This window comes from Scyliorhinus torazame, chromosome 16 (assembly GCF_047496885.1).
Source record: "Scyliorhinus torazame isolate Kashiwa2021f chromosome 16, sScyTor2.1, whole genome shotgun sequence".
NCBI classification, from domain to species: Eukaryota; Metazoa; Chordata; class Chondrichthyes; order Carcharhiniformes; family Scyliorhinidae; genus Scyliorhinus; species Scyliorhinus torazame.
In genome coordinates, this window is record NC_092722.1 from 198837866 (window position 1) to 198851561 (window position 13696).

At 46.2% G+C, this 13696-nt stretch overlaps 1 protein-coding gene across 2 annotated transcripts in view; it reads right to left on the reverse strand.

Moving 5' to 3' along the window:
• nt5c2a (5'-nucleotidase, cytosolic IIa) overlaps positions 1–13696 on the reverse strand; it is a 149981-nt gene that overhangs the window by 98098 nt on the left and 38187 nt on the right. For both annotated transcript variants that reach the window (XM_072479763.1, XM_072479762.1), the window contains one exon: positions 6536–6642. In XM_072479763.1, the coding sequence (XP_072335864.1) occupies positions 6536–6627 (92 nt within the window). In that variant the 5' untranslated portion in view covers positions 6628–6642. The remainder of the gene's footprint in view (positions 1–6535; positions 6643–13696) is intronic.

The window sequence follows — 13696 nt, forward strand, 5'->3', positions numbered from 1 at the left end:
ACATAACATTGCCAAAGTGTAAGTTCCAAAAACTCTACACTCCCATCTGCTCCGACGGATTGAAATCAGCTAACTCAGTAGAGTCCAAGAATGCAATATTGATCCATGTGGAACAATGGGGTACCAGCTGTGCCTTTACATACAATGCTATCAGAGGCATGGTACAGCTGTATTCATCCCAAAATGGTTTGGCGCACATCAGTTGTTGAACTGGAAGATTTCATTCTTTGCTATATAACCAGATTGCAAATCCAATGATATAGTCTCCCAGACCTGGCCATAATTGCCAGTGGGATTTAGAATGAGCAGACTTGGGTGACTGAGTGACCTACTTCTGTTCATATTTCTTGCGTTATATACAAATCCTTAGGCACGGTTTGCACATTTAAATTCAGATTAAGGTCAGAAACGGTTTTAATGTGTGCTTAGTTGTACAGCAGAGAGGATTAATCAGATTGCACCTCGATCATAAACATCAAAGCACAACTCCGACTTTCAAAGTCCTTAGAATGGTTGTCCATTCTTTAAAATAAAAAGTACGATATAGAAGTTATTAGAAACACTCCTGTGATGGGCAAACTGTAAAAAGTGGGAGGTAATTGAGACCAGGATGAAAGGTGACTACCTGAAATGTTAATTTTGTTTCTCTCCCCACAGATGCTGGCAGAACTGCAGAGTATTTCCAGCATGTTTCTGTTCTTAGTTTCAGGTTTCTTCACTGGTCTGTGTGATAGCTGCCCTTAGGTGGGGCTCCTGTTGCAGCAGTGATACAATTACCCAATGCATAGGTGAGAGAAGGGATAGGGTTTCTGATCACTACTCAGCAAATCATGTCAGACAGTAAATGCATGAGCCCATTGGAAAGAGGGCAGAATTGACCAGGATGCTGTGCCCTGCTCTGCTGACAAGTGTCCTGATTCACCACGGGATTCACACATGATTCCAACGCCCATGCCACCATGTCGCAGTGGGACGTTCGGGTGAACACCAGTGCATTTTTCATATCATTCATGTTCCATTCTTCCGACATCACAGTCTCTCTATGGAAATGACTAATCCTGGAATCCAATTCTTTTCCTTTGAAAACCTGCTCAACCTCAGCAACAGAACCTTCAGATACTATTAGCTGGTCACAATCTCACAGTAACATACCTGACCGAACAAGCTCAAATTAACCTCCCTTGCCAAGGAGACACAGCCTGAGTGAGTGAGACACAGACAGAGTGAGAATTTGAAACTTGGTAATTTGGTGCAGTGAGGTAATTTGGTGAAGAGTGGGAGAAGGTGCTTTTTCCCTACTGTTTTGTTCTCTCTCTTTCTTCGGGCCTGTAACTTTTAATCAGCAGGGAGAGAACCTGAGAACATCTAAGACCCTCAGAAGGTAAGTGAGTTTTACTCATTTTTACTTTTATTACCTGTTCAAATTGAGGGGGACGGGGGGGGGGGGGGGGGAACTGAAGTGACATCACAGAAAAGCTGTGACCTCAGTGGCTGGGTGGGAATCTACACTAAATTAAAAAAATTAAGCACTGGTAACTAATTAAACATAATTACTTAATTATAATTTAGAGGGTATCTAAGCCAGAGATCGGAGAGTACTATATTTAGCTTAGCTTTCACATTTATAGTAGAAATCTAGTGCTAGGAAACAGATAGTTAACAGTACCTTTTAAAAAAATGTTTTAACTTTTAACTTTAATTTACTAATTAATTGACGCAATGTCAGTTAGAGGGGTGCAGTGCTCTGACTACGAGATGTGGCAGGTCCGGGAGGCTTCCAACGTCCCGGATGGCTTCATCTGCAGAAAGTGCACCCAACTGAAGCTCCTCACAGACCACATGGTTCGGTTGGAGCAGCAATTGGATGCACTTAGGAGAGCATGCAGGTGACGGAAAGCGTCATAGATAGCAGTTATATAAATGTGGTCACACCCAAGGTGCAGGCAGAGAAATGGGTGACCACCAGAAAGGGCAGGCAGTCAGTGCAGGAATCCCCTGTGGTTGTCCCCCTCGCAAACAGGTATACCCCTTTGGATACTGTCGGGGGGGGGGGGGTAAGCCTATCAGGGGAAAACAGCAGCAGCCAGAGCAGTGGCACCACGGCTGGCTCTGATGTTCAGAAGGGAGGGTCAAAGCGCAGAAGAGCAATAGTAATAGGGGACTCTATAGTCAGGGGCACAGATAGGCGCTTCTGTGGACGTGAAAGAGACTCCAGGATGGTATGCTGCCTATCTGGTGCCAGGGTCCAGGATGTCTCCGAACGGGTAGAGGCCATCCTGACGGGGGACGGCAAACAGGCAGAGGTCGTTGTACATATTGGTACTAACGACAAAGGCAGGAAGGGGCACGAGGGCCTGCAGCAGGAGTTCAGGGAGCTAGGCAGAAAGTTAAAAGACAGGACCTCGAGGGTTGTAATCTCGGGATTACTCCCTGTGCCACGTGCCAGTGAGGCTAGAAATAGGAAGATAGAGCAGCTAAACACGTAGCCTAAACAGCTGGTGTAGGAGGAAGGGTTTCCGTTATCTGGACCACTGGGAGCTCTTCCGGTGCAGGTGTGACCTATATAAGGACGGGTTGCATCTAAACTGGAGAGGCATAAATATCCTGGCCGCGAGGTTTGCTAGTGTCACATGGGAGGGTTTAAACTAGTATGGCAGGGGGGTGGGCACGGGAGCAATAAGTCAGAAGGTGAGAGCATTGAGGGAGAACTAGGGAATAGGGACAGTGTGGCTCTGAGGCAGAGCAGACAGGGAGAAGTTGCTGAACACAGCGGGTCTGGTGGCTTGAAGTGCATATGTTTTAATGCAAGTAGTATTACGGGTAAGGCAGATAAACTTAGAGCTTGGATTAGTACTTGGAACTATGATGTTGTTGCCATTACAGAGACCTGGTTGAGGGAAGGGCAGGATTGGCAGCTAAACATTCCAGGATTTAGATGTTTCAGGCAGGATAGAGGGGGATGTAAAAGGGGTGGCGGAGTTGCGCTACTGGTTAGGGAGGATATCACAGCTGTACTACGGGAGGACACCTCAGAGGGCAGTGAGGCTATATGGGTAGAGATCAGGAATAAGAAGGGTGCAGTTACATTGTTGGGGGTTTACTATAGGCCTCCCAACAGCCAGCAGGAGATAGGGGAGCAGATAGGTAGATAGATTTTGGAAAAGAGTAAAAACAACAGGGTTGTGGTGATGGGAGATTTCAACTTCCCCAATATTGACTGGGACTCACTTAGTGCCAGGGGCCTAGACGGGGCGGAGTTTGTAAGGAGCATCCAGGAGGGCTTCTTAAAACAATATGTAGACAGTCCAACTAGGGAAGGGGCGGTACTGGACCTGGTATTGGGGAATGAGCCCGGCCAGGTGGTAGAAGTTTCAGTAGGGGAGCATTTCGGGAACCGTGACCACAATTCAGTAAGTTTTAAAGTTCTGGTGGACAAGGATAAGAGTGGTCCTAGGATGAATTTGCTAAATTGGGGGAAGGCTAATTATAACAATATTAGGCGGGAACTGAAGAACCTAGATTGGGGGCGGATGTTTGAGGGCAAATCAACATCTGACATGTGGGAGGCTTTCAAGTGTCAGTTGAAAGGAATTCAGGACCGGCATGTTCCTGTGAGGAAGAAGGATAAATACGGCAATTTTCAGGAACCTTGGATAACGAGAGATATTGTAGGCCTCGTCAAAAAGAAAAAGGAGGCATTTGTCAGGGCTAAAAGGCTGGGAACAGACTAAGCCTGTGTGGAATATAAGGAAAGTAGGAAGGAACTTAAGCAAGGAGTCAGGGGGGCTAGAAGGGGTCACAAAAAGTCATTGGCAAATAGGGTTAAGGAAAATCCCAAGGCTTTTTACACGTACATAAAAAGCAAGAGGGTAGCCAGGGAAAGAGTTGGCCCACTGAAGGATAGGCAAGGAAGGATAGGCAAGGGAATCTATGTGTGGAGCCAGAGGAGATGGGCGAGATACTAAATGAATACTTTGCATCAGTATTCACCAAAGAAAAGGAATTGGTAGATGTTGAGTCTGGAGAAGGGTGTGTAGATAGCCTGGGTCACATTGAGATCCAAAAAGACGAGGTGTTGGGCGTCTTAAAAAATATTAAGGTAGATAAGTCCCCGGGGCCTGATGGGATCTACCCAAGAATACTGAAGGAGGCTGGAGAGGAAATTGCTGAGGCCTTGACAGAAATCGTTGGATCCTCACTGTCTTCAGGTGATGTCCCGGAGGACAGCCAATGTTGTTCCTCTGTTTAAGAAGGGTAGCAAGGATAATCCAGGGAACTACAGGCCGGTGAGCCTTACTTCAGTGGTAGGGAAATTACTGGAGAGAATTCTTTGAGACAGGATCTACTCCCATTTGGAAGCAAATGGACGTATTAGTGAGAGGCAGCATGGTTTTTTGAAGGGGAGGTCGTGTCTCACTAACTTGATAGAGTTTTTCGAAGAGGTCACAAAGATGATTGATGCAGGTAGGGCAGTGGATGTTGTCTATATGGACTTCAGTAAGGCCTTTGACAAGGTCCCTCATGGTAGACTAGTACAAAAGGTGAAGTCACACGGGATCAGGGGTGAGCTGGCAAGGTGGATACAGAACTGGCTAGGTCATAGAAGGCAGAGAGTAGCAATGGAAGGATGCTTTTCGAATTGGAGGGCTGTGACCAGTGGTGTTCCGCAGGGATCAGTGCTGGGACCTTTGCTGTTTGTAGTATATATAAATGATTTGGAGGGAAATGTAACTGGTCTGATTAGTAAGTTTGCAGACGACACAAAGGTTAGTGGAATTGCGGATAGCGATGAGGACTGTCAGAGGATACAGCAGGATTTAGATTGTTTGGAGACTTGGGCGGAGAGATGGCAGATGGAGTTTAATCCGGACAAATGTGAAGTAATGCATTTTGGAAGGTCTAATGCAGGTAGGGAATATACAGTGAATGGTAGAACCCTCAAGAGAATTGAAAGTCAGAGAGAATCTCGGTGTACAGGTCCACAGGTCACTGAAAGGGGCAACACAGGTGGAGAAGGTAGTCAAGAAGGCATACGGCATGCTTGCCTTCATTGGCCGGGGCATGGAGTATAAGAATTGGCAAGTCATGTTGCAGCTGTATGGAACCTTAGTTAGGCCACATTTGGAGTATAGTGTTCAATTCTGGTCGCCACACTACCAGAAGGACGTGGAGGCTTTAGAGTGGGTACAGAAGAAATTTACCAGAATGTTGCCTGGTATGGAGGGCATTAGCTATGAGGAGCGGTTGAATAAACTCGGTTTGTTCTCACTGGAACGACGGAGGTTGAGGGGCGACCTGATAGAGGTCTACAAAATTATGAGGGGCATAGACAGAGTGGATAGTCAGAGGTATTTCCCCAGGGTAGAGGGGTCAATTACTAGGGGGCATAGGTTTAAGGTGAGAGGGGCACGGTTTAGAGTAGATGTACAAGGCAAGTTTTTTTTACACAGAGGGTAGTGGGACCTGGAACTCGCTACCGGAGGAGGTGGTGGAAGCAGGGACGATAGTGACATTTAAGGGGCATCTTGACAAATACATGAATAGGATGGGAATAGAGGGATACGGACCCAGGAAGTGTAGAAGATTGTAGTTTAGTCAGGCTGCATGGTCGGCACGGGCTTGGAGGGCCGAAGGGCCTGTTCCTGTGCTGTACATTTCTTTGTTCTTTGTTATGTTTACTCCAGATCACAGTCTAGGTCCCAGTTACTTATATCTGCTCATTTGGCAGAGAAAATAATCAGCAGCCAACAGATTCTGGTAAGATGAATGGTCGAAAATCAAAAATCGCTTATTGTCACAAGTAGGCTTCAATGAAGTTACTGTGAAAAGCCCCTAGTCGCCACATTCCGGCGCCTGTTCGGGGAGGCTGGTACAAAGTGTTGCTAAATCCAGACCTGACCTTCTAACTGTTGCTGTTCTTTTTGACCATGTACCCGAGGGTCAACCATTCTTAGACAATCTGGCTGCATTGTTTAATTTCATAGATCATAGAATTTACAGTGCAGAAGGAGGCCATTCGGCCCATCGAGTCTGCACCGGCTCTTGGAAAGAGCACCCTACCCAAGGTCAACACCTCCACCCTTTCCCCATAACACAGTAACCCCACCCAACACTAAGGGCACTTTTGGACACTAAGGGAAATTTATCATGGCCAATCCACCTAACCTGCACATCTTTGGACTGTGGGAGGAAACCGGAGCACCCGGAGGAAACCCACGCACACACGGGGAAGATGTGCTGACTCCGCACAGACAGTGACCCAAGCCAGAATCAAACCTAGGACCCTGGAGCTGTGAAGCAATTGTGCTATCCACAATGCTACCGTGCTGCCCCATTTCAGAGATATTAAATGCTGCTTGGATTGGCTTGAAAGCTTAATTACATCCAAGTGGTCTCTATGGGCCAATTCTCCCAGCCCTTGATACCTGGATCGACTTTCCTATCCTGCCTCATGCCTCTATCAGTCACTTGAACCTTCCCAACATATAAAGGCCAATGCCTAGTCTCTCAAGTAGAACGATTCCCTGCTACATACCGGTGGTAAGCTTCACGTCGGTATTTCTTCATTGTACTGCCATCCATAGTCCCAGAGAGGTCAGCATTGAGTTTCTCACTCCACGAACACATGTCTGCGTCGGTAATCTAGAACGGGGAAGGAGAAAAGGAAAGGAGGATGAGAGAAAATGTTATTGCACAGCAAAACCCCCCTTCAGAAATTACTGATCAAACATTGGAGCAATCGTTCTACAACTTTATAAAGGTTTATCCGGTAACAAAGTTCATGACAGCAGAATCTCAGATCAAAAACGCCAAACTCCGATTTATTACAAAGAGCAAGGACAATGATTCACCTTCTCCCACAATAATTTTTCAGCTATCGCCAACATCATCAATAATTACACAACACTGTCACAACATCATATCACCCAGCCATTTTAAAATTCTTTCAGGGGATTTTACTGGCAAGGCACCAGGACAACTCCCTGTTTAATAATGGCCTGAATTTTCAATCTCCGCCAGAACAAGCAGGTGGCAACTCCGTTCACAGTCTGTATTTCCTCGGTGCTGAGCTGCAGTGTAAACAGATCAACTCTGGGGCAGGCTTGAATGGAACAACTGTCTGACTCAGCTGACTTATCAACGTGCACAGTACTCCTGGATATCAGTTTTAACTCTGGTCAGTGCCAGCATTAAACATTTCTTTTTTGGGCAGGACATCAGGGAAGCTCTCAGCTACTGCAGCCTCCTCAGGACTGTCCCAATCTGTCTGCTAAACCCCTACATCATAAGAACATAAGAACTAGGAACAGGAGTAGGCCATCTGGCCCCTCGAGCCTTCTCCGTCATTTAATGAGATCATGGCTGATCTTTGTGGACTCAGCTCCACTCTCCGGCCCGTACGCCATATCCCCGAATCCCTTTATTCTTTAGAAAGGCATCTATCTTTTTCTTAAAAGCGTTTAAAGAAGGAGCCTCAACTGCTTCACTGGGCAAGGAATTCCAGAGATTCACAACCTTTTGGGTGAAGAAGTTCCTCCTACACTCCGTCCTAAATCTACCTCCCTTTATTTTGAGGCTATGCCCCCTAGTTCTGCTTTCCCCGACCAGTGGAAACAACCTGCCCGCATCTATCCTATCTATTCCCTTCATAATTTTATATGTCTCAATAAGATCCCCCCGCATCCTTCTAAACTCCAATGAGTACAGTCCCAGTCTACTCAACCTCTCGTCATAATCTAATCCCCTCAACTCTGGGATCAACCTAGTGAATCTCCTCTGCACTCCCTCCAGTGCCAATATGTCCTTTCTCAGGTAAGGAGACCAAAAGTGAACACAATACTCCAGATGCGGCCTCACCAACACCTTATACAATTGCAGCAGAACCTCCCTAGTCTTGAACTCCATCCCTCTAGCAATGAAAGACAAAACTCGATTAGCCTTCTTAATCACCTGTTGCATCTGCACATCAACTTTTTGCGACTCGTGCACCAGCACACCCAGGTCCCTCTGCACAGCAGCATGTTTTAACATCTTACCGTTTAAATAATAATCCATTCTGCTGTTATTCCTCCCAAAATGGATAGCCTCACACTTGGCAACATTGAATTCCATCTGCCAGACCCTAGCCCATTCACCTAACCTATCCAAATCCTTCTGCAGACTTCCGGTATCCTCTGCACTTTTTGCTTTACCGCTCATCGTAAGTGTCGTCTGCAAACTTTGACACATTGCACTTGGTACCCAACTCCAAATCGTCTATGTAAATTGTGAACAACTGCGGTCCCAACACTGATCCTTGAGGGACCCCACTAGTTACAGGTTGCCAACCAGAGAAATACCCATTTATCCCCACTCTCTGCTTTCTGTTAGTTAACCAATCCTCTACCCATGCTACCACTTTACCCTCAATGCCATGCATCTTTAGTTTATGCAGCAACCTTTTGTGTGGCACCTTGTCAAAAGCTTTCTGGAAATCCAGATGTACCACATCCATTGGCTCCCCGTTATCTACTGCACTAGAAACGGCCTCAAAAAATTCTACCAAATTAGTCAGATACGACCTACCCTTTGTGAACCCATGCTGCGCCTGCCCAATGGGACAATTTCCCTCCAGGTGCCCCGCTATTTCCTCCTTAATGATAGATTCCAGCATTTTCCCTACAACCGAAGTTAAGCTTACCGGCCTATAATTACCCGCTTTCTGCCTACCTGCTTTTTTAAACAGTGGTGTCACGTTTGCTACTTTCCAATCCTCTGGGGCCACCCCAGAGTCTAGTGAATTTTGATAAATTATCACTAGTGCGTTTACAATTTCCCTAGCCATCTCTTTTAACACTCTGGGATGCATCCCCTCAGGGCCAGGAGACTTGTCTACCTTTAGCCCCATTAGCTTGCCCAATACTGCCTCCTTAGTGATTACAATCATCTCAAGGTCCTCACCTATCATATCTTTATTTCCATCAGTCGCTGGCATGTTATTTGTGTCCTCCACTGTGAAGACTGACCCAAAAAACCTGTTCAGCTCCTCAGCCATTTCCCCGTCTCCTATTATTAAATTTCCCTTCTCATCTTCCAAAGGACCAATATTTACCTTAGCCACTCTTTTTTGTCTTATATATTTGTAGAGCACTGATCCCTGCAAGAGACCAAGCTATCATTTGTATCTGGCGAACAGCATCGCTACAATGAAGTCACATCTGATGTACTCATTGTCTGTGAGCAGCAGTACCAGGAGCAGTTTGCACATGATACTCAAATACCCAAGATGCATACACTCTACCAATGGTTCAAATATCAGCTTCTCACCAAACACGGGCTCAATCTACTCACTCATGTTATCAGCTCCTATTAAACTGTCAACAGATCTTTCCCGACCAAGATACATGGTTTCCAAATCATAACAGATCCTTCATTCAAGACACAAGCACGACAGGAAAGTTCAGTGCACTGAGCCCCTGTAGACCTGAGACTTTACAATGTTCCACCTTGCCTTCATTTCAGTTACTGCATAGCAGGGAGTACTGTTTACCCACTCCCACTCCTCGACCTCAGCACAAACCATCACAGATGCAGGTAGAGGGCAGAAGGCATTTTCACCCCTCAATTGTTCACCTCACCTGTGCCTTAAAGGTGCCCATGGTCAGTGAATGTACCAGGAGAGTCAGAAATAGGTGCAACAATCAAATCAGATTCTTTGTAATCAGGATGTGGAAGGGAGAGGGGAACTTGGTGAAATTCCGATCACGTGGGAAGTGGTACTGACTAACTGATGGCATTTTGGGTTAACAGGTCTCCAGATCCTGATGGACTTCATCCGAGGATCATAGAAAAGGTAGCTAATGAGTGCGTTGGTGTAGATTTTCTAAATTCCCTAAATTCTGGAAAGGTTCAGCCAACCTGAAAAGTAGCAAATATAACCGTTCTATTTAAGAAGGGAGGGCGGCAGACAGAAAACAGAAAATTATAGCTTGACGCCTGTCAAAGGGAAGGTGTTAGAATTGATCATTAAGGAGGATATGATGGGCACTTCGAAAAACACAAAGTAATCAGGAAGAGTAAGCATGGTTTTGTGAAAGGAACCCAGAAGGTAGTAATCTACCTTCGGGGCTGGTTTAGCACAGTGGACTAAACAGTTGGCTTGTAATGCAGAACAAGGCCAGCAGCACGGGTTCAATTTCCATACCGGCCTCCCCGAACGGGCGCCGGAGTGTGGCGACTAGGGGTTTTTCCCACAGTAACTTCATTGAATCCTACTTGTGACAATAAGCGATTATTATTATCTCTGCATTACTTCCGCTGCCACGTGTTAGTGAGTATAGATAGAAGATTAGTCCAGATGAATGCACGGCTGGCGAGATGGTGCAGTAGGGAAGGTTTTAGACTCCTGGGGCATTGGGACCATTTTGGCGGACGGTTTGCATCTGAATCGAAATGGGAGCAGCGTCCTTGCAGGGGGGTTTGCTAGTGCTGTTGGAGAGGATTTAAACTGACTTGGCAAGAGTCTGGGATCCTAAGAAAGGGTTCAGCACCGGGCGTGGTACGGTAGCGCAGTGGTTAGCACTGCTGCCTCACAGCACCAAGGTTCAATCCCGGCCCCGGGTCACTGTACGTGTGGAGTTTGCACATTCTCTTCCTGTTTGCATGGGTCTCGCCCCCACAACCCAAAGATGTGCAGGGTAGGTGGATTGGCCACGCTAAATTGCCCCTTAATCAGAAAAAAACATTTTTAAGGTTCAGCGGGGATAAATGTACAGCCAAAATTAGAAGAGACAGCGAGTGAGTCAGGAAAGCACAGAAGTTCTAGACCAGTTAAGTCACAAGGGAATTTGGCAAGATTGGATGGTATTAATTTTAATGCGAGGAGTCTGATGAACAAGGCAGATGAGTTGAGGGCACAAATTAAAACATGGGGCATGATGTCATTGCAATCACGAAGACATCATTGAGAGAGGGGCAGGATTTGCAGCTCAATATTCCAGGAGAAAGGAACTTCAGGCACGACATAGGAGGGGATAAAAAGATGAGGCGGTGTCACAATTTTGATCAGGGAATCAATTACTGCAGTAAGGAGGGATGACATATCAGAAGGCTCTTGAAATAACAATAGCAATCATCTTTATTGTCACAAGTAGGCTTACATTAACACTGCAATGAAGTTACTGTGAAAAGCCCCTCGTCGCCACACTCCAGCGCCTATTCAGGTACACAGAGGGAGAATTCAGAATTTCCAATTCACCTAACAAGCACATCTTTCGGGACTTGTGGGAGGAAACTGGAGCACCCGGAGGAAACCCACACAGACACAGGGAGAACATGCAGACTGTGGGAGGAAACTATTTCTATCTGCCCCATCTGTTCTCATTAATAACTTGAAAACTTTGATCAAATCGTTCCTTTAACCGTCTAAATTCCACAGAATACATCCCTAATTTATGTCCTCTCTAATTTAACCTTTGGAGTGCAAGCGTCATTTTACACTGCACTCCCTCTAAGGCTTTCCTCAGCTGTAGTGTCCAGAACTGCTCCCGATACCCCATTTGTATGCTAACCCTGGCTTTGTATAATTGATTAAGAATCATCAAAATGTTTTTATTCTTTCATGGGGTGTAGGTATTGCCGTTTAGGCAAGAATTTTAATGTCTGTCCCTAATTGTCCTTGAGGTGGGGGTGAGCTGCTACTTGAGTTGTCACACTCCAGGTGGTGTGGAACACCAACGATGCTTGTCGGGTGGGAGTTCCAGGATTTTGGCCCAGCAACAGTGAAGAAGCAGCGATTATATTTCCAAATTAGGATGGAGGATGCCTTCCAGATGTTAGTGTTACCATGTGTCAGCTGCCCTTATCCTTTTATATGATAGCTGTCTTCGGTTTGGAAGGTGCTGCCTAAGGAATCTTGGTGAGTTCCTGCTGTGCATTTTGTAGATGGTACACACGGCTGCTACTGTGTGTCGGTGGTGGAGTGAATGGTTGTGGATGGTGTGCTAATCAAACGGGCTGCTCTGTCCTGGATGGTGTTGAGCTTCTTGAGTGTTGTTGGAGCTGCACTCATCTAGGCAAGTGGAGAGTATTCCATTACACTCTTGACATGTGCTTTGTAGGTCGTGGGCAGGCTTTGGGGAGTCAGGGAGTGAGATACTCACAGTAGGATTCCCAGCCTCTGCACTGTCCTTGTAGCCACAGTATTTATATGGTTGATCCAGTTTGGCTTCTGGTCAATGTTGATAATGGGGGTTCAGTAATGGGAATACCATTGAATGTCAAGGGACAGTGGTTACATTCTTTCTTGTTAAGATGGTCATTTCCTGGCTCTTGTGTGGCACGTATGTAACTTGCCACTTGTCAGCCCAAGCCTGGATATTGTCCAAGTCTTGCTGCATTTGGACATGGACTGCTTCAGTATTCGAGGAGTCCGCAAATGTGGCGCTGAACATTGTGCAGTCATCAGCGAACATCCCCATTTCTGACCTTATGATGGAAGGAAAGTCATTGATGAAGCAGCCGGAGATTGCTGGGCCTTGGGCACTACCTTTTGTCTGCGCCAGAGTGCGGCTTTCGGTGGGAGGTCAGTGACCCGGAGAATAGGTGATATTCCTTCCTTTTCTACCTTTCTTCAGTAAGGAGAGTGACAGCCTTGGTAAATATGACCTGGTGATTTCTACTGTCCTTAATATACCCTAAACTAGAGGAAGTAAAATTAAAGGGAGTAATATAAGGGTAGGTCACGGCAGGGTAGCTTGGCCATGTGGAATGCTCCTCCTGCGCGGTGTGGGAAGTCAGGAACACTTCCGGTATCCCAGGTGACCACATGTCATATAGCCATAGAGGTGGATGACACATAAAAGGCCCTTCAGCCCATTGCGTTTGCACTGGTCAAAAACAGCCACTTAAGTATTCTGATCCCATTTTCTAACACTTGGCCCATAGTTTTGTATTCTTCAGCATTGCAAGTGAATGTCAAAATACTTCTGAAATGTTATGAGGGTCTCTGCCTCCACCTTTCAGGCAGCGAGTTCCAGACTCCCACCACCCTCTGCATGAAAAAGCTTTTCCTCACATCCCCTCTAAACCTCCTGCCCCTTACCTTAAATCTATGCCCCCGTCATTGATCCCACTACCAAGGGGAAAGGTTTCTTCCTGTCTATCTATGTCCCTTACAATTTCATACATCTCAATCATGTCCCCCTCAGTCTCCTCTGCTCCAAGGAAAACAACCCCAGTCTACCCAATCTCTCTTCACAGCTAAAACTCTCCAGCCCAGGCAACATGCTGGTAAATCTCCTCTGCACCCTTTCCAGTGCTATCACATCCCTCCTATAATGTGTATTCCAGAACTGCACACAATACTCTACCTATGGCCTAACCAACATTTTATACATTTCCAGCATAACCTCCCTGCTCTTAAATTCTATGCCTCGGCTGATAAAGGCAAGTTTACCATACTCCCCGAACAGGCGCCGAAATGTGGCGACGAGGAGCTTTTCACAGTAATTTCATTTGAAGCCTACTTGTGACAAGTGATTTTCATTTCATGCCTTCTTAACCACTGTATCCACCTGCTCTGCTACCTTAAGGGACGGGTGTACACCAAGGTCCCTCTGATCCTCGGTACTTCCCAGGGTTCTGCCATTCATCATGTATTCTCTTGTCTTGTTTATGCCCAAGTGCATCACCTCACATTTATCTGGATTGAATTGCA